This window comes from Glandiceps talaboti, chromosome 4, assembly GCF_964340395.1.
Source record: "Glandiceps talaboti chromosome 4, keGlaTala1.1, whole genome shotgun sequence".
Taxonomy (NCBI): Eukaryota; Metazoa; Hemichordata; class Enteropneusta; family Spengelidae; genus Glandiceps; species Glandiceps talaboti.
The window spans coordinates 22,814,048-22,838,277 of NC_135552.1; the positions used below are offsets into that span (position 1 = coordinate 22,814,048).

Sequence of the window (24,230 nt, forward strand, 5' to 3'; positions counted from 1 at the left end):
TTGCCCCAAACAGAATAACACGTTTGGTATTGTAGTAATACGATGCCTTGCATGCTGAGTATGTGATAAATTTACAGGTAGGTCGGAACATACGTACATGTCGCTTTGTTGATTTGGTGGGGGAGGGAGTGCTATAAATAGCTACAAATTGGCGCACACATGCAGGATTTGGTCGATAATTAGATGTTGGTTTGCAGGTAGATGGGTAGGTGACATGATATTGTTTGGGAGGTAGGTACTCATTAGTATGCATACTGAGGTTGGTGTGTGCATGTGGTATTGGGGAGATAGATAGGGACATGTTAGTATAGAGGTAGATATAAGAGAGGGTCTAAATTACATGTGGGGTGCGACTACACTTTGGGAATGAAGATCTGTGAGGAGCCCCTCCCATACCTCCTCAATTTTACTTCACACATAGTGAAGACGATGCGCGTTGTAAACGGCGGCCGGACAGTGCAGTGAGTAATGGGTACTAGGTTCGCAATGCATTCATTTGATGACAGCTAGCTAAAGAGATGACGTATACAAGCCCTGGAAATGAGATGTTATCGAAAAACAATGGACATCTCGTACAAAGACCGTATTACGAATGAGAAAGTTAGCAACGGGATCAGAAGAGCCATTGGGCCATATGTAGATCTATCAACACTTATGTCAAGAAGAGAAAACTGAAATTGTATGGGCATGTCACAAGATCAACCAGTCTTGCAAAAACCATCCTTCAAGGCACAGTACCAGGCGGATGACGTAGCGGCAGACAGCGAAAGAGATGGGAAAATAACATCCGGCAGCCGGCAGTGGACGGGCCTGTCCTTCGCGAGATTGATGGGGGCTGCAACAGATCGTGACAAGTGGTGGGACATTGTCACTGGGTATCATTAGTGGTGCCTCAACAACTCCACCCAGGGGGTTATGAGACAGTACGAAGTAGTAGTAGTAGTAGTAGTAGTAGTAGTAGTAGTAGTAGTAGTAGTTGTAGTACGTAGCGTAGCTAAAGAGACATTCGAGCTTTATCGTCTTGTATGGCCAGTGAATACCTCTAGTTCAGAACAAGCCTTCAACAATGCCTCGCATCCCAATATCCTTGAGCTAATCGAATTCGAAATACATGTACTAGTAAATCGGCTATTAATATTAATGGTGATTAACATAACAATGCAAATTTTGTAATGAACAATGCAACACTGTTGCTAATTAAATAATAATGGAAAAGTTGATTGGGTTTTTTTACAAATCAAGTGAAAGGTGAATAAAACGGAGTTTTACTAGTAACTAGATGCGATGTGTTTTCATAGACATAGCCAGTCATAAGACTGAGCAAAAGATATGATACTTGCGTCGACTGGCTTTGACCACTTTATCTTAATAGAACTCATTACTTATTTAATCCGCCATCGATTTTGTCACTATACATATACTAATCTAAGTAAAACATTCCCCAATCCCCATTCTCTTTTCACAAAACAAATGGTATCGCCCTTTGAGAACACACAACAGACACATCGCCTACGTCACAGCTATTTTTAGTAGGAGGGTTCGTAATGTGGCCAGTCAGTGTAAAATCAACATTTAGGAAACGTTGACAGATTGAGCGACTACATCATATTGCATAATGGTAAAACCAACTACAGTCACGTCGGAGAGTGCTACGACAGCCGAGGATTTGAAGAAAGAGAAGGTCGATGTGCCAAATACTGTGGTAAGTTCAACAGTGACAGTGTTATTTGGTACGCCTCGCCTAATCACTGTGTTGTTAGGGGTAGACCATTCGATATCCTGGGGGGGGGGGGCTTGGAAGATTGGTGGCGAGTCATTATTTTTTTCCCACCTGCTTGCCTGAGAATTATTTTTTTTCTCCTTCGCCTATGCTGGCAACTTTTTTTTTCTTTGCTTCTTTGAGATATCCGATTTTTTTACGTCAATGTTGAACACCTACTTTTGTTGCCGTGAATAAAGTTTCATAGCATCTGACAGTAAGTTGTAGAGGGAAGAGCTTTGAGACTGGGATATGTCCACCTCTTGTGTGTGTGTGTGTGTGTGTGTGTGTGTGTGTGTGTGTGTGTGTGTGTGTGTGTGTGTGTGTGAATTGGGGGGGGGGGGTTCTAGGCCTGGGGGATTTTTACTTCTAAAGGCAATGTTTAGGCTATTCTTAGGCACTTTCAGACAATAATTTACAAACTTTACAAGACAGCTCTAACATGTAAAAAGCAACTACATAAGGTTGAAGCATTTTTTAATTAAAGTTTCATATCATCTTGACAGTAAGAGGTGGAGGAAAGAACTATTATTTGAAACTGGAACATGTCTACCTCTTATGGGGGAGGGGGGTTCTAGGGGATCTCCCCCTAGAAGCCCTGGAGGATTTTTACTCTAAAAGCCAATTTTCGGGCTATATGACAGACACTTTCAGACAATAATTTGCAAGCTTTACAAGACAGCTCTAACAATTGTAAAAAGCAACTACACATGGTTGAAACATTTTTGAAATAAAGTTTCGTAGCGTCTTGACAGTAAGAGGTGGAGGAAAGAACTTTGATTTGAGGCTTGGACATGTCTACCTCTTATGGGGGTCTCCCCTAGAAGCTTTTGAAGTTTTTTTTACCAATTTTGGTGAATCTTATTGTTGGTTTAACGAATGAGTGGCCTCTGGGGTGATGGAGTCCAAGGGGTCCCCCCGGCAGATCTGCAGTTTTTTGTTTCTATTTAGGCAATTTTAGGTTATTCATAGCCTCTGAGATATATATTGCCAAGCTTCGAAAAGCTAAAGTAAATATAACATTTAAATAAGTTTTCCATGTTATAAAAGTTGGCCTGTAACATTGGTATAGGGGCATTGATATTATATGTATAGTAAAGTTACTGATGTGTTTGAACACTTTAGGAGGTCATACCTAGTGTACAATAGAAACTTGAATTTGAGTTGTGGTGTCGATACATGTAGTGTCCGAAATAGGAAGTATATTCATCCCTTCTGACAAATTCATAGAGACTAGAACAATTTAGATTAAGTTCTTTTATAAACTATCCAATAGTATGAAGATTACGATAACAAAACCTTCAAGTTCACTTTTGCCCCAAAGTGCAAGATAAGTGAAGCACTGATTGTGAAACAGCCAAACACTTACATGGCATGTTCTGTAACTAGTGTGGTAGCTAGGTAATACATGTATTATATGTATAATTTTATGTATAGTTATGTTTGAACCCTTACATGAAGTAATATTTAAACAATTTATGAAAGAAACATAGACAAGAACAAATATATATGTGTACCACAGGCTAACGAAACTGACTGGTCCCTGACATGTGTTTGAAAATGTTTGTCATGATCTGACAAGTGTCCTGGTTGGAGAGGTACGAGCAGGTTGAACAATATACTCGAACCTGTGCATCATTTCCCTGCCAAGACATTTTTTCTTGCAGCAGTGGTCCATCTTTTTTTTCCATCACCCACTCATATCCGGATTTTTTTTCAAGCAACTCCATTTGGCATCTTCTTTTTCCCGAAATCTTCCAAGCCCCCCCCCCCCCAGGATATCAAATGGCCCAACCCTTAGGCACTGGACAAGATTACGCGGATGGGGGGGGGGGGAGACTATGACGCACGAAAAATGTTGGCCCTACCTAAATACCTTTCATAAAATATAATGACACAATTCCCTATCCTACACGCATGCATGTGTGGATGCAGTCTTGGCTAGACTAGGCCAATGTCCGGCCTCTTGTTCGGACGACTACATGCGCACATCAGTCTTTTGCGAAGAGTACAGAACTCAGCCGCCCGACATCACACAGTCAAGGAAAGGTGATCACATCACATCAATCCTGATGCATCTCCATTGGCTTCCGGTAACCTTCAGAATTCAGTATAAAATTCTATTTCTCACCTATAAATCATTAAATGGTCTCGCCCCTCAATATCTTGCTGAACTTATTGTAGTTAGCAACCCTACAAGGTCTTTACATACAACACTCAAGGTTCCCAGAACAAGACTCGAATCGTACGGAGATCGATATTTCAGCTACGCTGCCGCAATTCTGTGGAGCCAACTACCTAACACTGTCCGCTCTGCATCAAGTATTGAGACTTTCATATTTAACTAAAGACATACCCTTTTGAGAGAGCTTATCTGTAACAGTATCTATTGTAAAGCGCCAGTGAGCATCATTGATGGATACTAGACGCTATATAAATCTCTTTATTTTATTTTATTTTTGCCGCGCTACAAGTAACCTGGCTGCTGTGGGACTAATATTATTATGTGACAAATTAAATCACTATAATTTGTTCAATACTGTATTTAGACGCCTCCAGAAACATCCCACAATTAACAGACCAATCGATCCTGCAGATGTTGTGCTCACGTTTATGAATTCAAGCCCACAATTTTTGTACTAATTTGCACGTCAAGAATCCATACTAGAAACAAAACCGATCTGCCCTGACTGAACTTCCTGGAATTATTAATTGACTCAAGATCACATTTTAGACCTAATACGAATAATTATACATAATTTTTATAAACAAAAGGGCCAAGGTGTCGTGAAAAATTCTTCATCTACACATCCCAGTAACATCAGTTAGTTTGAGCCTATAACTAATTTACATATCGTACCCATCATGCCCTAAGGCATCATAATGATAAACAATATAAATTTCAAATGATTGTCATACTGGACCAGATGTAAATGTCGAAACTTGACTCTTTCGACTGAGGATTGAAATTGTATACGTCTATCTAAAGCAGCGCTTCAAAGTCTACTTGTCAATCCATATTGCTTCATGGATGTGTTTACTGTTTTATTATTATGTTTGCCATCAGTACCGATCTGTAAAGCTCAGAACACCAGTGCAACTTTCAAAACACCGCGGCGTTGTTCACCAAGGAAAGGTCAATGAACTGCAATACCCGTTTGCAGTCGACAGCTTTTAGCTTGTAAAATTATGCTGTGTGTATTAGATACAAAATTTTCAGTAGTACTCATGCGCATGAAATACTAAGTGTTTTGTAACTAAAGGTTAATGACCTACCGATCGACTTTATGTGACATATCATGCAACAAGTAACCTTGAGAAGTGCGTTGAAAGATCTTTTATATCAGGGTCTGTATGTGTTATACAGTCCAGGATCGGACCGGGCAGAAATTTTGTTGGAGTGTTGCTACATGTACAGGTGTCAATCAGCAGATCTAGTTCAATACACATTGCCACGTTTATAAATGCCAAACATTAAAACATCCTCTTTGTTTCATGTTTGCCATGAATGTACTTTTTGATATTAATACACAGAAGGTTGTCCCTGAGTATGCGATCACCCGACCCACGGCACCTAAACCTCGTCGACGACCATGGTACTGTGCACTTCTGTCCGTCATAGTGCTACTGGTGGTTATCATCACAGTCCTCTCATTGTTTTACCATAGGCACATCCATGAAGAGACTCAATCAACATCAGCTGAATTAAATGACGAGGTATGGATGATTAATGACTGTATAGACTAGATTTTTTTGGGTATAATTTATGATTTTTAAGACGTTGAAATGACCGATAAAATTTCATTTCTCTAATTACAAAAAATCTCATGTCGATATATAAATTTATCTTCTTTTGAATTGATAATCGCCCTCTTAAAATGCAAATTAGGTAAAAATGTGTGATCTTCGAAAGCTATTTTGTGAATTTATAATGGTCAAGATGTTTCTTGGGTTGGAGATGAAGAATTGTTCATATAAATAATGATAAGCCGGTTGTTTACATCGTGTATATCAAAATTAAATCTAAATTTGTAATTTTGAATAAAATATCACTCAAAATATTTAACTGATAGGTGTCGTATTTGGTAAGAATTTGCAAATTGTAATCCTGTATTGCGGTTCAGTAGTGCTGCAACTATGAGAGAGAGAGAGAGAGAGAGAGAGAGAGAGAGAGAGAGAGAGAGAGAGAGAGAGAGAGAGAGAGAGAGAGAGAGAGAGAGAGAGAGAGAGAGAGAGAGAGAGAGAGAGAGAGAGAGAGAGAGAGGGAGGGAGGGAGGGAGGGAGGGAGGGAGGGAGGGAGGGAGGGAGGGAGGGAGAGAGAGAGAGAGAGAGAGAGAGAGAGAGAGAGAGAGAGAGAGAGAGAGAGAGAGAGAGAGAGATCACTTGTTGGCTGAATGGTCTGGTTTATGGTTGTGATGTATGTCACTTATAACATCTTTATTGGCGAAAATTGTTCCGATTCATAGATGGTGATTCTTCAAATAATGTTAATCCACTGTGATACAACACTAATGACGCTATTTTTCTACGTTCTGTTTATATGCACATTGCCTACATTACGTTTCCAAAACGGTTACCTTAATGATTTTTTTTTAATTATCAATTTTTTTCCTACGAATAGCATGGAGATGAAAAATGTATCCGTAAGTAGTTTTTAAAATTGAGTTATCTTTTCATATTGAAGCAAATATGTGTGCTACAAAATAATACACCCATTTTCGATCGAGAAAACGGCAAACAGTAAGTCAGGAGATATTGTTACAAACAGACTAATGTTTAGAGTTGACGAGTTATTCATCATGTTGTTACACTGTACACACATACACCTTAACATTGATGTCGTCATCAATGGGAATGAAAGGGACTAACTCGATCGGAACTAAATTAGGGCGTACTTTCGAACATAATCATAAACATGTCATTATTATTGGCTGTCTTGGTACTTCGGTCAACAAGTTAATCTCGCAGAAAATAGCTACTATTACTGCCATCCACGTTTAGGGTCGTCTTCAGCGGGGTACAACACGGTGTCATTCACGCTATATGTTATGTAATCACTGTTGGATAAGTGTTCAATACAAATTTGTCATTGTTGTCATCTATCTGTCTACCCACCCCTCACCCTTCCTACCTCCATTATCCATCCATCCATCCATCCATCCATCCATTCATTCATTCATTCATTCATTCATTCATTCATTCATTCATTCATCCATCCATCCACCCACCCACCCACCCACCCACCCACCCACCCACTCATTCATTCATTCATTCATTCATTCATTCATCCATCATTTCATCCTTCCATCCATTTAATTAGAAAACCTGATAGCCATTCACCCACACGTCCTCCACTCATCAACCTGAATTTCAACACAATTTCGAGCGATAAAGACAATTAAGATGTGTTTATTTGTATAACATTTTTCAGCATGTGAAGCCTTGGGTTTCTTCCATACCGATACAACATATCAATACCGGTACATTAACCACCGTCTCACGTCACCTATCGGGTCCAGAGTTGACGTCAAAGTTAAAGCAATGAACGACGTCCACATCGCACTCTCTGCTGGACCACAGGATATGCCTGCATTGTATGAAATCGTCATTGGTGGATGGGCAAATACGCAATCAGTCATACGTCGTAGAAAACAGGGTGATCACAAAGCAGTAGCAAGTACTCCCGGCATCTTATCACCAAATGAATTCAGAGGATTTTGGATAACCTACAACAATGGTGTTATCAAGGTTGGTAAAGAAGGCCAGGAAGCATTTATGGAATGGACTGATCCCAAACCTTTACCTGTTAACAACATGGGATATTCCACTGGCTGGGGAAGTACTGGAGAGTTTGCATTCTGTGTGGATGACCCGATTGTAGGTAGGTAATTATTTCTACATAAGTGTGTTTATTGGTAGAGGATTTATAACCAATCGTTGTATTAAATGCTTTACTGTGCAATTATGCTCCTCTAGAGCTTCATGACCAAAGCATTGACTAAATGGCTACAATATGAAAGATAAATGGAATATTTGTGCAGTTCACAATTGTAATCGAAATTAATGTAACATTATCGAATTTGAAATATTCAGTAAGAATTCGGACTATAATCACATGATCACATGCTTTGCGTTCTCAGTTGTTTTGTTTCATTATATTGATACACACATTGTCATATACGTTGTGTTTATGTGGTTCTTCACAGAATGCAACAACTTGAAGCAGTTTTCGACCGATACAACATATCGATACCGTTATCTCGCCTCAGCATCGCCTATAACGCACATTTATTTCAAAGTCAAAGCTACGAACGACGCCCACATCGCACTCTCTGCCGGACCACAGGATATGTCTAACTTGTATGAGATTGTCATTGGTGGATGGGGAAATGCGCAATCAGTCATACGTCGTAGAAAACAGGGTGATCACAAAGCAGTAGCTAGTACTCCCGATATCTTATCACCAAATGAATTCAGAGGATTTTGGATAACCTACAACAATGGTGTCATCAAGGTTGGTAAAGAAGGCCAGGAAGCATTTATGGAATGGATTGATCCCAACCCTTTGCCTGTCAACAATATGGGATATTCCACTGGCTGGGGAAGTAATGGAGAATTCCAGTTCTGTGTTGATGAATCTGTTGAAGGTAATTATGTCGCAATACATCTAGAATGACCAGTCTGTATATACACTGGCCAAGTGTTAAAAATCAATTTGGAAGTATATGTATGGTTATTTTTGTAACGAGCAGATAATTCAATACTAACTACTTAGTTAAAATATTCATAGGTCTTATTTCACACGACAATAGCGACCTGATGTATATATTAATGTTATATATAAGTTATTTCATCTGTCAGGCTGGAAAACATTCGAAAATTTCTCAACTATAATACTTCCACTATTATGTATTTTCACATAGATAACAAGTTGTGTTCTAACTTATCTTCACAGAATGCTCCAACTTGAAGCAATTTTCGACCGATACAACATATCTTTACCGTTATCTCGCCTCATCATCACCTATCGCACGGCTTGACTTCAAAGTCAAAGCTAGGAACGACGCCCACATCGCACTCTCTGCCGGACCACAGGATATGTCTAACTTGTACGAAATCGTCATTGGTGGATGGGCAAATACGCAATCAGTCATACGACGTAGTAAACAGGGTGATCACAAAGCAGTAGCTGGTACTCCCGACATCTTATCACCAAATGAATTTAGAGGATTTTGGATAATTTACAACAATGGTGTTATCAAGGTTGGTAAAGAAGGCCAGGCAGCATTTATGGAATGGACTGATCCCACCCCTTTGCCTGTTAACAATATGGGATATTCCACTGGCTGGGGAAGTAATGGAGAATTCCAGTTCTGTGTTGAAGAATCTGTTGAAGGTAAACGATTTTCACTTTCACCAGTCTACATAGGATTACATGCTAGAATTGAATTTGTGCTTGAAAGTTGATAGATTATGCCACTGTGACTAGTTTCATTTGACTTCATATATGGCCAATATACAGTCATAGTGTAATATTGATAATATGGAAAGCAATGTAAACTTTTCTCTTCGAAAACATATAAGTATACAGCTTGTTAATGTTAGGTTTACTTTTCAGGTGAGAACAAGACCTGATGATTAGCTAATACTGATCAGTAAAAAATCATCATGTTAAGTTCCTATCTCAGACCATACTCATGTTAAGTTTAACCTAAACATTGATTTTACTATGGACAATATTCCATTCGTTTTAACAAATCAAATATGTTTACTATACTGTTATTTTCTGACTTATATTATCTTCACAGAATTCACCAATATGAAGCAATTTTCGACCGATACAACATATCTATACCGTTACCTCGCTTCATCATCACCTATTACACAAGTTGATTTCAAAGTCAAAGCTACGAACGACGCCCACATTGCACTCTCTGCCGGACCACAGGATATGCCTAACTTGTATGAGATTGTCATTGGTGGATGGGCAAATACGCAATCAGTCATACGACGTAGAAAACAGGGTGATCACAAAGCAGTAGCTAGTACTCATGATATCTTATCACCAAATGAATTCAGAGGATTTTGGATAACCTACAACAATGGTGTTATCAAGGTTGGAAAACAAGGCCTGGAAGCATTTATGGAATGGACTGATCCCAACCCCTTGCCTGTTAATAACATGGGATATTCTACTGGTTGGGGAAGTACTGGAGAATTCAGATTCCGTGTTGATGAATCTGTTGAAGGTAAATCATGTCATATGGTCAGTTTACATGTAGGGTTTAATATATGCTAGAATCGAACGCTTGGATAACGGTTATGAGAATAAATCATTTCGCGACAGTTTAATGTGGTGTCATCAGGAAGTAATGTTGATTGCATTGTTGACAATATATTTAGAATTTGTTCTTCGAAATAGGAAGGGTACATACTTTCCATGGGATTACTCCTATGCTATGGTGACAACAATACCCATTGTTCCGTCCGTTACTGCTGCTAACAAACAATGAAACTATTACATGTATTAAATAATCATGACCGTTTGTCATATATCTTAGATCTTGGAACCCCTCCAAGATCTATGCTCTTATTAATGTTTATTTATGAAGATCGTTAACCGTAGAAAAAGTCTAAAACTTTATTTTGGACAATGATACTTGTGGTTAATAAATTAAACCCGTTGATTATCGAATTATTTAACAGTTGTCATTGTTATTATGTTACATGTATTTATCTTCACAGAATGCAACAACTTGAAGCAATTTTCGACCGATACAACATATCTATACCGTTACCTCGCTTCATCATCGCCTATTACAAGAGTTAACTTCAAAGTCAAAGCTACTAACGACGCCCACATCGCACTCTCTGCCGGACCACAGGATATGTCTAACTTGTACGAAATCGTCATTGGTGGATGGAGGAATACGCAATCAGTCATACGACGTAGTAAACAGGGTGATCACAAAGCAGTAGCTAGTACTCCAGATATCTTATCGCCAAATGAATTCGAAGAATTTTGGATAAGCTACAACAATGGTGTTATCAAGGTTGGTAAAGAAGGCCAGGAAGCATTTATGGAATGGACTGATCCCAACCCTTTGCCTGTTAACAATATGGGATATTCCACTGGCTGGGGAAGTACTGGGGAATTCAAGTTCTGTGTTGAAGAATCTGGTGTACTTCAGACTGGACACAACGTCTTCTTGGGGAAATGTGTCAGCAAGCCCTTCTGCATACTGGCCAAGTAGGATACATACTGCAACTGATTACCTGGTAGGTAAAGAATTTTTATGGTCATGGTATTTGAACTAGTTCTAAGACATGTCTTTGTTAGGTTGCTATTTACGCCTATAGTCCCCCTGGCCAATTCTAAGTAACACTGAGACTTCAAGATTATACTAAGATTTCGGTAGTGTTTTTATGTATAGACAAATGCAGATCAAATTTCATCAAAATGATCTAAGCAGAAGATAAATTGTTCTAAATATGGTCATATTTAAATCAACAATTTCGACATAAACTCATTGCTCATGGTAACTTCTATTCTCACCTAAACTAATACTGCGATCTGTTAACTAATTTCTGGTTTAGTATTTTAGTACTTATCATGGAGTGTATCATCAATAATGTTTGCGTTATATTGTTTTTCTTCTGATCATCTTCTAGGTAAGCAATTGCAAGAGCTAGGTACCTTGAAGGAGATATTTAGAGAGCTATACAACTAGATCACTTTTTTCGACGGCGGGGAAGTTACGAAGATGAAAATAAAGCACCCCTGATATAACGTCAGAGCAGGCAGTTGGGTTTATGAATATATAATTACGCAAATTGGGTGATATTATATAGCGTATATATAAATTGCCAAGGTATTACCTAACCTTGACTTTAAATGAGATATATTTCCTAATTTGGATTGAATCGAGTGACTTTATTCGCATGAAGATTAATAACCTTAACATTTACACCTTATGCAAAGGATTTTATAAATATATTTTACACACTTTTTCAGTTTTATATAATAGTTTTTCCACATATTAATAATCATATACTTAGACAAATAATTATATACACTTCTTTATTAAGCCTTGTGAACGGAGGTTTGATTTGAGAAAACCTTGGGCTATACAAAATCTGTCTGATTTCAAGGCAAAATAAAAATGTCACGTGCTGTAATGTGCACGTGGCTCAAAATGACTACAGGATGTCGACATATTGGAATATGTGTGTATGTATGTATGTATGTATGTGTGTGTGTGTGTGTGTGTGTATGTATGTATGTATGTATGTATGTATGTATGTATGTATGTATGTATATGTATGTATGTATGTACTTACATTTAGATATGTGCCCATAAAGAGGGCGTGTGGTAATCTAAACAAAGGGATATCAAATAATGGTGTACTACATTTGAGTATAAGATCATATGGAAGTGATTCATCGAGGTCATCGCCACGAATATCACATACGTATGTTTGCTTTCGGTATCATAGCTTTCACGATAAAAAGTAAACTGGCAAATTCACTGGTATAGTAGGTATGCATGTACATGGTGGCGGTAGAAATTGGTACCTGTACAGATTGGTAAGTAAATGTGGGTGGAAAGGTAGATGGTTAAATGCCTACATGTGGACGTTTGTACATGTAAGTAGGAAGCTTAAAGCAGGTGCAGTAAAGAAAATGATAGTGCAAAACGCTGGATGTTCCTGTATGATTTTTCACTGGGGGGGGGGGGGGTTGTATTTGTCAACGGGAGGGAGAATAACCAATTCTCGATCAACGGGCAAAACTTGTATTTCAGTTGAATGGGTAAGGGAAGAAGAGAATGATAGCACTTATTTGAGCGTTATTAAAATCAGAAGTGGTTAAAATGGAATAACCAGAGTGATTCGTTGGTGTTTTCAAGGCGTTAGATAAATGATAATAATAAATAATAAATATGATTTTTCTTATATATTATATTATATTTTCTGTGTTCAAAGTGTTTTACTTTATCTAACGGTGAATGTAAATATTTTATCCGGGTACTAGAAGATGAAACACCATGATGAGGAGAGGGCAGTGGGGAGTATGCCGGTATAGGGTGGAGGTGGAAAAGGGTTGAAGACACATATATTCCTGGGTTGTGGGTAGTGGGTATGTGGATCCAGAGGCAGGGTGTATCATGGAATGTCGCATTGGGACGGCACATATGAACAGATTACAGCACATTCGAATAGTTTAATTTTACTTCCTCTGTAATCGTCAACATAACTAAAAAACTATAGTTGTTCGAGTTCTTCGCTGCACATGTTATAGGTAGATAGTTACATTTGGGGTTAGGGAGGAAGGTCGTCATGGTTATAGGCTTTTGAAGTTGAACTTTGGATTCTCAAAACGGCCTCCCCCCTCATGACTCCAATCCCCAGTTGTATGGACCAAACCAAAGGCGGCTACAGTAACTATACTACATTTTCAAAATCACAACCCCTCCCTCCCGTCCCAAGCAGTTGGCACATCATTTGGTATATATCATGGATTTATCAAAACGCCTCTATTTCTCATTGTAGTGTCATAAAACATCTTTCTTTTCTGTGTGTTACTGGCATCCTCGCAAGCCAGTGCACATATTTCTGCCTCTTGGCGGTGCGTCGTGGATGGTGCCTTAAGAACGGCTGTGGTTTATGACGATGATTACTGGCAGTAGTCTGAAATCTCTGATGATCATAACCCAATTCTTCAGAGTATCTTGATACACAACAAAAATCCATACGTGACCTATTGTGTGATGTAACTGTTGAAACTATTTCTATCAAAATTAGACTAAATAAAGTTCGGATGATGTTGCTGTTGACAAGCAGCAACACACAATAACTGATAATGATACTTGTGATGAATAAGCCTTACATGTCTTTACTTACACCACATTGTAGTATAAAACTTAATGCAAATAACCAAAATACATTTCTCCTCACACATGCCACGTATTCTTAGCAAACGACAATATACGAAGGAAATAGAGGTAAATGAAGGACCCGAGTCGTAATGCTACAACAGGTATTACAAATATAATGACCTACAGTCCTTGCTGAAAAATTATGACCCCCCCCCCCCCGTCGGCTTGCCTCTCAGTTTTGTTGCCCCCCCCCATAACATTAACTGGTCACTCCCTAAACAAAAGCCATTTCACAACAACTCGGACCTGTATTTATAGTTAAAATTATTGCGAAATGATTCCCATATTGGTACATTGTAAATAGTGGGTGTGTAGTTACAGTAGTTGAATCGCGGAGTGGTAGAAAACTGCACTGCTGCAGTGAATAGAAATCGAATCTAGAGAACAGGCACCATTGGTAGTAATTAACATAACAAAACAAAGCACGTGATATGGCGATTGCTGTATAAATAAATCGCAAACAATTGGAATAGTTGATGATAACCGATAAGTGAAAGGCTAAACAGAGGGGTGAACAATACGATATGTTTTCATAGACATAGCCAGTCATAAGACTGGGCAAAAGATATGATACTTGCGTAGACTGGCTTTGACCACTTTGTCTTAATAGAATTCATTACTTATTCAATCCGTCATCGATTTTGTCACTGAAATACGCAAGGCAAAATATGCCTCCGGCTCTTTTCGAAATGGTATCGCCCTTTCACAAAGACGACGTACATATCACCTACGTCATAGCTATTTCTGTAGGATCAAATTTTTTAAGTTTCACAGCGTAACCAGTGTAGTTCCTTCTTTAATATCAAAACAGAAGACGCTTAGACAAATTGAGCGACTATCCCATATTGCACTATGGTCAAACCAACTACAGTGACGCCGGAGAATGCCAAGAAAGACGAGGATTTGAAGAAAGAGAAGGAAAAGGAGGCCGATGTACCGGTTGCAGTGGTAAGTGCGACAGTGATCTGTTTATATGACACCGTGTTGTTATTGTTCAAAGCTGTGCTGCTTCCCGGTCTGTAACTACACTACATAGAATCAAAATAACATTGATTATATCACGAAAAGTCAAACTATAACAAGGGTGCGTATGTTGGATGAAGAGAATCATACATCTTGATGCTTTTACTGTGAAACCCAATGCTGCTACAGTGACACAATGTTTTAACATGGCTTCTCTATCTATGCGTGACCTTCCATTTTACCTTTCACCTCTGTCTAGCTCGGCATGTAGCCTGCGGCGTATGTTCATCCTTTTTTTGAAATAAAAGGTCCACTCTTTTCAAATCCATCGTATGGAAATCATTTGACAGTATAGAAGTTGATGTAGGGATTGTTTGTCAATGTTATTTAATTGTTCTAATATCATACTTGCACTAGCTGCAACTAGGATAATTTTTTAATTAAGTAATAACCAAATATATATCCACTAACGATGAGTTAGTTATAAAAAGACACTGTATCTGTTACATGTAAATCAGTTATCAGTATTACCGGTAGGTGGTGTAGTGACAAGTTTAAACCTTGAGCGAAAGCATGGTTTTGTATCATGTTAAAACTGCACAAGTAGTAACGGTTGTATAATGTTTTGATCAGACGGAACCACAAAGTATTCACTGAAAATTATTAGAATACCAATAATTAGACATTGTACATGTTGTAATCTCAGGTCGCTGTTATCCGTAAATATGTAGTGCAGTAACAGTTTGAAATCGTCATTGCCGTTGACCATGACGGCCTGTATACACACGTTTACCAGAACCAATGTAGTCAAAAGTGTGTATGCTGTCCGTCATGGAACTAGACTACGTTGACGGTTCTGGGACGCTGAATTTTGGGTGAGGACCCCCACCCCTAAAACAAACAACAATAACAAACAAACAAACAAACAGACAGACAAACAAACAACCCCCCCCCAAAAGAAAAAAGAAAAAAAAAGAGATTTTGGTTTAGTGTACCATATCATGTATACAGTTACAAAAAATAATGTAATTTGTTTGTAAACTCAGAAATGTTATTATTCTCCGTCACTCGTGCAGTTGCCTGACATATGTCTCTGCCGCCTGTCTTAACCGCTGCATCCGCCCCCCTAACAAATGCAGGAACAGAAAATTTAGTCTACCGTTTAGTTTTCAATAGCTCTCTACATTAGTTTTAAATAATTGCGTTTACAGTGCACGTAACAGCGTCTGCATTTGTTGGTTGAACAAACACATGTTCTTTGTATTGTTCGCTTTTCTGAACTATAGAAGTAAACACATTACCGAAGTTCCATATTGATGATTGTGCTAACTAATGTGAGAGTCCTAAAACAACATGATTGTGTTTATAAAGTGACCGTAGGGATAAGAAATGTCACTTATTTAGGTATGTTTATAAAAACACACAACTTCACTACATGTTTCTACTTGAAACAATTATGTGAAACAACGTACATGGACTAACTTCGTGTTTGTATAAAACATTGTGTTGTTTTCCAAGAAGAGAAATATTATAGTAATTTTGTTATTATTTAAAAAAAAATCGAAAACAAAGACCCACTTCTCATTCACATGCCACTGAGTACAACGGGTCAGTAACAAGGAAGTCTAGGCAGGGAAACCATTTCAGTACAACACGGATATCCGGGTACATGTATTCAATCAAGTTTCCTCTTTCTTTAGAAAAAAAAAGGTTGTTGAATTTTACTTCATTATTTGATATAACACATTGATATACTGGTCTGCCTGCCTGCCCGTGTGTGTGTGTGTGTGTGTGTGTGTGTGTGTGTGTGTGTGTGTGTGTGTCTGTCTGTCTGTCTGTCCGTCTGTCTACCTCCCTGTCTGTCTGTCTGCTTGTGAGTGTGCGCGTGTGTCTGTCTGTCTGTACATACATACATACATACATACATACATACATACATACATACATACATACATACATACATACATACATACATGCATACATATACATACATATATTACTGATGTGAATACACAAATAAATTTCACTGCGATTTATAGAAGAAGACTAATTTGAATATTATTAATAATTTAGTGGGGAAACGTTCCCGAGTCTATAAGGATGAACACATTTATTCCTACCAGAATCAGAACACTATGCCATGTTGATTTGTCAAAAAGTGATATCGAGAATTTCGTGTTTTGGAAGGAAAGGTCAACCACCAGTAATACCAATCAACTGCGGCTGACATGGTAGTGCAAGTGACCTTGCGTGTATACTGATATGCCGAAAGGTCATTTGAATATAAATGTATTTACAATGACTGTCGCTGGGCCTTGTTCACCGTCACGGCAAAATCAACATAATCTTTATACGCAGAATTATACAAAACATATTAAACTTCCTACATGCAACGACATTTGCAACTTTACGTGTACTCTGTGATTCTGAAATATTGCAAATCGATACAAATCTGGTTTTCACTGCAATTGTTTTCCATACAGTTGTTCATGTAAACTCTGTCGGTCAGGCTGTGTGTGTGTGTGTGTGTGTGTGTGTGTGTGTGTGTGTGTGTGTGTGTCTGTGTGTCTGTGTGTCTGTGTGTCTGTCTGTCTGTCTGCCTGCATGCATGCATGCATGCATGCATGCATGTATGTATGTATGTATGTATGTATGTATGTATGTATGTATGTATGTATGTATGTATGTATGTATGTATGCACGCATTTAAGTACGTGTTTTTGTGTGCTTTCGTGTATGTATGTTCGAGTAAACTATATCTATACACTTACATGTACATCCTAGTGTAATAATTTTAATTAACTCAAATGTCAACAAAAGTGGCATTACACTCACTAAGATATTTATAATTACAGAAAATTGTCCCCGATGAGGCAGTCACCCGACCCACGGCACCTCGTCGAACCCCGTGCTGCACACCGTTGCGGTGTTGCGTATTCGGGACCTTCGTACTGTTACTGCTGGCAGGCATCGCAGTTGGTGGATATCTCCTCGCTAGACACATGAAAGGAGGGGTAAGTGTGCGATCCTTCATTATGTTGTAAATTAATGTTTGTGTCAGGAGTACAACTAGCTTACGACTCAAAGTTAAATTCATTCAATTTGCGACTTTGTATCATCATACCCAACATTTGAAACTCTCATTCATAATATTTGTGTGCAATAATTATGACAGTTTCTATGGAAACTGAATGTATATTTAATGCATTTGGGATTTATTGACAATGAAAGAGTAATTTTTACTTTGTGCAAGTTCAAGTTAGTTTAGTTTTGTGTTCAGAACTGGTGTAATGTAGTACTTCAACTTGTATAATCATTTGAAGGCAATTTTACCTTGGTCTCTTGACAGAACTGCGAACAAACGCAAAATCGTGATTATGATTTTTCAGGTAACTTATGCAAGCAATTTATTCGCTGAATTTTTCTTTCCTATTCCTAAGAAATTGCTGAGGTGTGGAGTAACGTACAAAGATCCTTCCCGGCACAGTGGAGAGGTAAGTGTATCGTGTACACGTTTTTAAAAAAACAAACAAAAAAAACATTTTTATTTAAATATTCGTATCCCAGTATCTTTCTTATGCACCTTTGGCATTACTATGATGTGTTGCTTAACTGAATAGGCTACTAACCTGTCTTGGTATTTTGTAGGAGGGAGAGTGGCATAAACTGGACGAAGAATTTGAAATCAACCCAGAAGAGCAGTACGAGAGAATTGAACAACCTGAGAACGACGTGTGTGAACGCATTACTATAATGCACGACTATAACATGGTGAGCAACTTACTGTTATGAATTCGGATTTGATAGGTTGATACGGTTCGTTATTAATAACCGTTATATATTCAGAACTGGTAGGCTAATACTATTTTGTAGTAATTACTGTTATGTATTCTAATTTATATTTCAAAGGCAAGGTAATTTTCTTCGGTTACAGGGTGAAGTACCTTCAACAAAATTCGTGATCAATTTCAACCGTGGAAGGGTATTCTGTGCTCCGAACCCAAGAGATGCAATCATTACAAACCGATGGACTTGACATTTCCATCTGGCCCAACAAAACTCTTATTGATATTGCTACAGTGTATTGTCTGACCCGACAAATATCACTGGTTTATTTCATCATCTTGCGTGACTAAAATCACATCAACATTGCCAAATTTTCTTTGCGACATGAACTACCACCATCTTAGCAGATGATCACCAACTCATTTTGTAACGACGTATACCATTTCAGACTAGTCAGTCAATTTAAATGTAGTATTTTAACTTGAATTTGTGTCGTGCCGGACACTGCAGTAATAAAGATAGGATTTTTTTTTGTATATTACAACTGGCTTCCATTATGCCATTGTGTTATGTACTCACTACATTACTCACTACCATCACTATATTACACGTACGTACGTACGTACGTACGTACAAAGAATAGCAAATCTCAATTGACAATTTTACATTCTAGACAGAGACACTAGAACGAACTAGCGTTATTCTAAAATTCAAATGTTATATTTCCTGCTAACCCATTTTATATTACACAAAGTTTTAAAGTCTGGCATCGTTTTGTTTATAGCAATTATCGGCCTACAGACTGTGGACATCTGGTAAGTGCTACATTAAGGAACTCAATATAACAACCGGTCTGCGACCAGAAGAATTCTGGGAGAAGCTAAAGGTAGGCACTATTACAATTTTCTTCAGGATTTATTGCAAGATATTTAATAAATATGCATATTGTCTTATCAGCTTAAACCGAGTCCTTTAAATAGAAAAGAAAATCATGTCTAAATCACGCATTCGTATATATCGACAGCTGACATGGTATCAACTAACATTTAGTTAGAGACGATCGCACAATGTCACACAAGCTCAATAAGAGAACTTCGTTCGCTTGGGGGAGAGGGTCTGGCGTCAATGCGATTGCTGAACTTTGTTTTCGCGCTTCTAACCAACTTTCGACGGAAAACCTTCACTCCTTCAATGATAACAGCTTTTGTATTTACTACTGAGATGTTAATACGAATTTATTTCCAATGTGAGATATGGTGTTTCATTATAGTTTACATCATTATGAACGTTACAAACTTTGGTGTCGCACTTGTGAACGTTCGTTTAGGGAGATTGGGGGGGGGGGGTGACCTAAACGAACCGTCGATGTTCGTTTGTTGAGTTTGTGCGACATTGTGAGATCGCCCGGTAGTTAGCTAGACCAACAACATAGGAAACACATCTGACATAAACACTTTCATTCTCAAATTAATAGTTGCTGCAATTTGGAGGCAGACAACAAACGATAGTTAATCCTCATCCAGTGATGACAAGAATTTAAAGACATGATTTGGGCAATTTTATTTCACGCGATTGTATCTAACATTATCCCTGACTTACACGAAGTATATATGTATTTTTGATTTGCATATTATTAGTAAATTGCACAAATAATTAAGGCTTGAAATTTCATGTAAATCTTTACATTCTACGCTCGTGCAATATTTGGAAGTTGTGATCAGCGACAGTAGTATTACGTGTGAAATGAGGTATGAATTTCGCCCTCAACGTCGAATATGTTAATTGAGCGATAACGTTTGTTGTTATTACACTGTGTTTCATTTCACCTACTAGGTGTATCTATGATAGCGAACACAACTACACATTTTTCATACTGCTATGATTGAGATATTTGCATACAATGCTTGGTTGTCCCTGCGATAATATAACAGTGATTAAGAGATAGGTTATCAACATTCTAATGAACTTTATTTGCTGTGTTCATGTCGTTGGCACAATATTTGTCTGGACTAAACATGACGCCAATTAATCATAGATGTTGGATTAATTTACACAACTTTCACATTTGATACCCTATGTGTGCATAGTCGACCATAAGGGACAGGCTTCGCTATACAATGTACATACATCTCTATCCCACTTCCCAGTGTTTTGAGTAGAAACGGATGAACAATTCCTTGATAAGTCAAGATGCTACATGCTTTGCTTTTCAATACAATTTGACAATACGTTATCGTAGTGCCTTGTCTTACTAATATGTGTATAGCGCCGCCATGTTTTGGAATGACATATTCTTTTGTCTGTTTGTTTTTGGCCTTGCAGGATCCCGAGTTCTTCGGTCAGCATTTCCAGGCTTTGGTTGAGACCTACAGAGCGGTGTTGCCACCTCTGATGAATTTCCGCGGCCTGGGTATGTACATCCCACTCCTGTGCGCAGGTGCTGACACTTACTGGTTGGAAAAAATACCATATGATGAACTGGACAAGTTGTTGGAGCTTGCTGAAGATATGATGGAAGAAATGTTAAATGACATGGACGATCTATTTGACGATGATGAGATTGTTGACCGCAAACGTCGTGGTAAGTTGTACAATGATTCCGAATAGTATTTCTTCAATTTTACTCTTTGTTCGTATCTAAGCTACTGGAAAAGTGTGTGTTTCGCTGATGAAGGGAGGTGGATACATGTCATGGGTAAAATGATAAACGCTCCTAACAGAGAATTCATCACATTATGAATACATGTATGTACCACAACAAACTAATACAAACATATCATTATAGCGTTTTGCCACGGTACATCATCAGTTATTATATACGGCCACAAGACGAGTCCCGTAAAGCCGGTGGAAAAAGAATGAAAAAAAAGAGTAAATAATTTAGTGTGATCCAGGTCAGAAGAGCACCCTGCTAGTAGTAGTGGAGGGCTTCACTTTTTAAGCTTCGTCTGTTAGTGTCTGTACACGCTAATGTTTATAAAACATCATTTGTCAGGATGAACCGTTTTGTCCCTCGTTAAAATCCGAAGTGACTACTCAGGGACTATATCTTCACCGTACTCTTGACAGTCGGTTGACATTGAACAATCATTATTCCATTTCTCTATGTCAGCTTAAAGAACAAACTAGTTGGTTATTTATGTATTTGAGTATAATATAAATAGCAGATTGAGTATAAATACCGTGTGACAAATACAAACACTCACGATTGAATAGCTAAGATGGTTATACTTTTTTCTTCCTTAGCTATACCTGCCTTGGTTGAGGACATTATGAATTGGACCGGAAACAACGTCATTGACATGAAAGTCATACCCCCTGAGGTGATCAAGGCTTTAGAAAAAGCTGGAGAATTGAAAGCTGATACTCCTGAGCTGACCGAGGCTTTGGAAGAAGTTGAAAAATTTCAATCTGCTAAAGCTGGTAAAATGGCCAGAAAATAAAGCTAATCCGGTGAAGGAAAAAAAGCAGCAAATTATACACAACAGTAGTATTGACTAGCAATACACCTGTAATTTGTAAACGTTACATCATCAACCAGGTATAGCAACTCAGTGAAGCCATATTTGTGTAAATTGTAAACCGTTGGGTGATGACGTATATGTAAATATAATCAAGAACTCATACTAATATTCAAAGAAGACTCACTTTTATAAATATGCAAATTTATAGCGTTGCTATAGTACCCATTTGATTTGTTTGTTTGTAGAGCCATTATTTAATAAATGAATCTCATTGCTTTCAGAAAAAAAATCAGATTTAGACTTTACCTGCTCACATCAGAGCATTTGATGTATAGTTTAGTTTATATCTGGAACCGTGTAATTTCTGTTTGCAAATGTTGTAAGTTTTTCAAGTAATGGTCAAGCGTATTTATCACTCGTGCATCACGTGACAGGTTGATGTTTGTATGTCGCTATCCACTGTTATGTAATGTTCCAAGTGTTAAGGGAAAGGCGGCGTATTCGTGACCATTAACAACCTGTTGTCAAATACTCCTGCCTCTATGTAATTGCATGACCTGTTGCGTCACGTGATTTATCATTTTAGTCGACATATTTAGGTTATATTAACACTTTCGAGTAATGCATACAGCTCGTCGATGAGAGTACTCTTAACATAAACAAATAGATTTACACTTTTGGTATACTTTGACATAACATCCTTCTTTATGTAAAATTGCTTATACACTTTTAACAATTTACGAAATATACTCTTACAGTATCGCCATTATGGTTTGAACTATTGTGGAAAATTGTTACTTTGACGGGGAACAGATTTAATATATGTCCTGAGAGGACGTGGTATTTACAAATTAGGAATGGACACAGAGTTTAGTTGGTGGTAGTAATTTTTCATGATAAACATATACAAATATTGAATTTGATCTACGTTTGTATTCTTTGATCATATTGCGATATGTAACAAACAGTTCTGTTTTGTCTGCATTCACTTATAATAGATCGAAATAAAATCATGTTGGCGTTTCTAACAGTCATGTAAATGTGATATTTTACAATGAAGGGTACATGTATATGCACTCAACACCCACGCATGTGCAGTGTGCAACTTGAGTATATTATATATCTGTTAACTCTCATGATGCAATAGCCCACAGCAAAGATACCCTATAAAGGCGCAAAATCAACTTGATTATCCTACAAGTAATTGTAGATGATGTAAAATCGTGAAATGACTCCAGCACCCATAGTTTATGAAATTGTCTCTATTCCCTGGAATGGCACCATTAAAAAACACACGTATAACTGATGAGATCGTCACATGATTTTTGTGCAGCGCCCTCAAACTTGTCATGGTAGAATGAGGCGACATGATCGTCTACATAAAAATAAAACGAAGCCTAGCGTGGAACAGAACATCTCAATGGTTTACATTTTTTTCTGGAAACAAAAGATTAAAAAAAAGTGTTTTTAGAAATTGAAAGTCGATATTGCTGTGGTATTTTAGAAGACGTGACGTTTAAAATTTAAGGACGGGTATGATTTCTAGTTACAATATAATATCGTTGTAAGAGCTGCCAGGAACATCATTAATAGTTGATATTTGATATTCTGAAATGAACATGAACAGTTTTTGAGAAGTTCCTTACGTGTCACGATTTCAGTGTCAAAAAGAAATCATTACAAAAGTCATCAAAATAAAAATGAGAATATTATATATGGCATCCCAAAGCTATTACAATATAAATGTACCGAGCTTTAAAATGATGGGTATTTACGCAGCAGTGTTTTTGAACCGTTGCCATGGTAACAGTGTAATTAATTTGTTTTTTGAACTCCTGTCACAGTAGGAAGGGTTTATTTCAAGGTTCTTGCAGACATGATTACAACCATTGATATCACAGTAAAGCAATTTCTCTGCCTGTTCCAATTTCTTCAGTTATGAGCCCAGAACCCGTTGTTGATAAATGGAATGAATCTGTAAGCAAGGTTAGCAGTGCAAAGCAAGTATTAAAATAAGATGTACACATGGATGCCATAAACCACCATCTAGAGGTCATTGCGAGATAATATAAATATTGTAGTGTGAAACTAAGTAATGGAAATGCCATGGAAATTTCTCAGGCTCAATGTCGGAAAAACGAAAGAATTAATGTGTGATAATAGACAGGGGAGAGAAATACCAGATGCAATCATCTTTGACAACGAAGTAGTTGAGATAGTGAGTTTCTTTAAATATCTTGGTACCGACATTCAAGGAAAACAGACTTGATTTACAAAAAATCACAACAGTGATTGTTTCTGCTCAGGAAACTGAAAAGT

At 37.8% G+C, this 24,230-nt stretch overlaps 2 protein-coding genes across 3 annotated transcripts; both read left to right on the forward strand.

Annotated features, from left to right (window-relative positions):
• Nucleotides 1–1,527: 1,527 nt before the first annotated feature.
• LOC144434040 (uncharacterized) lies at nucleotides 1,528–11,921 on the forward strand. Of its 2 annotated transcripts, XM_078122485.1 has the most exons (9): nucleotides 1,528–1,702; nucleotides 5,294–5,476; nucleotides 6,381–6,402; nucleotides 7,191–7,640; nucleotides 7,966–8,406; nucleotides 8,715–9,155; nucleotides 9,568–10,008; nucleotides 10,505–11,038; nucleotides 11,432–11,921. In XM_078122485.1, the coding sequence occupies exons 1-8, from the start codon at nucleotides 1,616–1,618 to the stop codon at nucleotides 11,011–11,013; spliced, it is 2,574 nt and encodes an 857-aa protein (XP_077978611.1). In that variant the 5' UTR covers nucleotides 1,528–1,615; the 3' UTR covers nucleotides 11,014–11,038; nucleotides 11,432–11,921. The 2 variants fall into 2 exon arrangements, with proteins under 2 accessions (XP_077978611.1, XP_077978612.1); XM_078122486.1 differs by lacking the exon at nucleotides 7,966–8,406.
• Nucleotides 11,922–14,443: 2,522 nt separating this feature from the next.
• Nucleotides 14,444–22,945, forward strand: LOC144434027 (integral membrane protein 2B-like). Its single transcript, XM_078122470.1, has 7 exons — nucleotides 14,444–14,646; nucleotides 17,517–17,675; nucleotides 18,102–18,155; nucleotides 18,310–18,432; nucleotides 19,232–19,333; nucleotides 20,770–21,028; nucleotides 21,694–22,945. The coding sequence occupies exons 1-7, from the start codon at nucleotides 14,551–14,553 to the stop codon at nucleotides 21,888–21,890; spliced, it is 990 nt and encodes a 329-aa protein (XP_077978596.1). The 5' UTR covers nucleotides 14,444–14,550; the 3' UTR covers nucleotides 21,891–22,945.
• The last annotated feature ends 1,285 nt before the right edge of the window (nucleotides 22,946–24,230 follow it).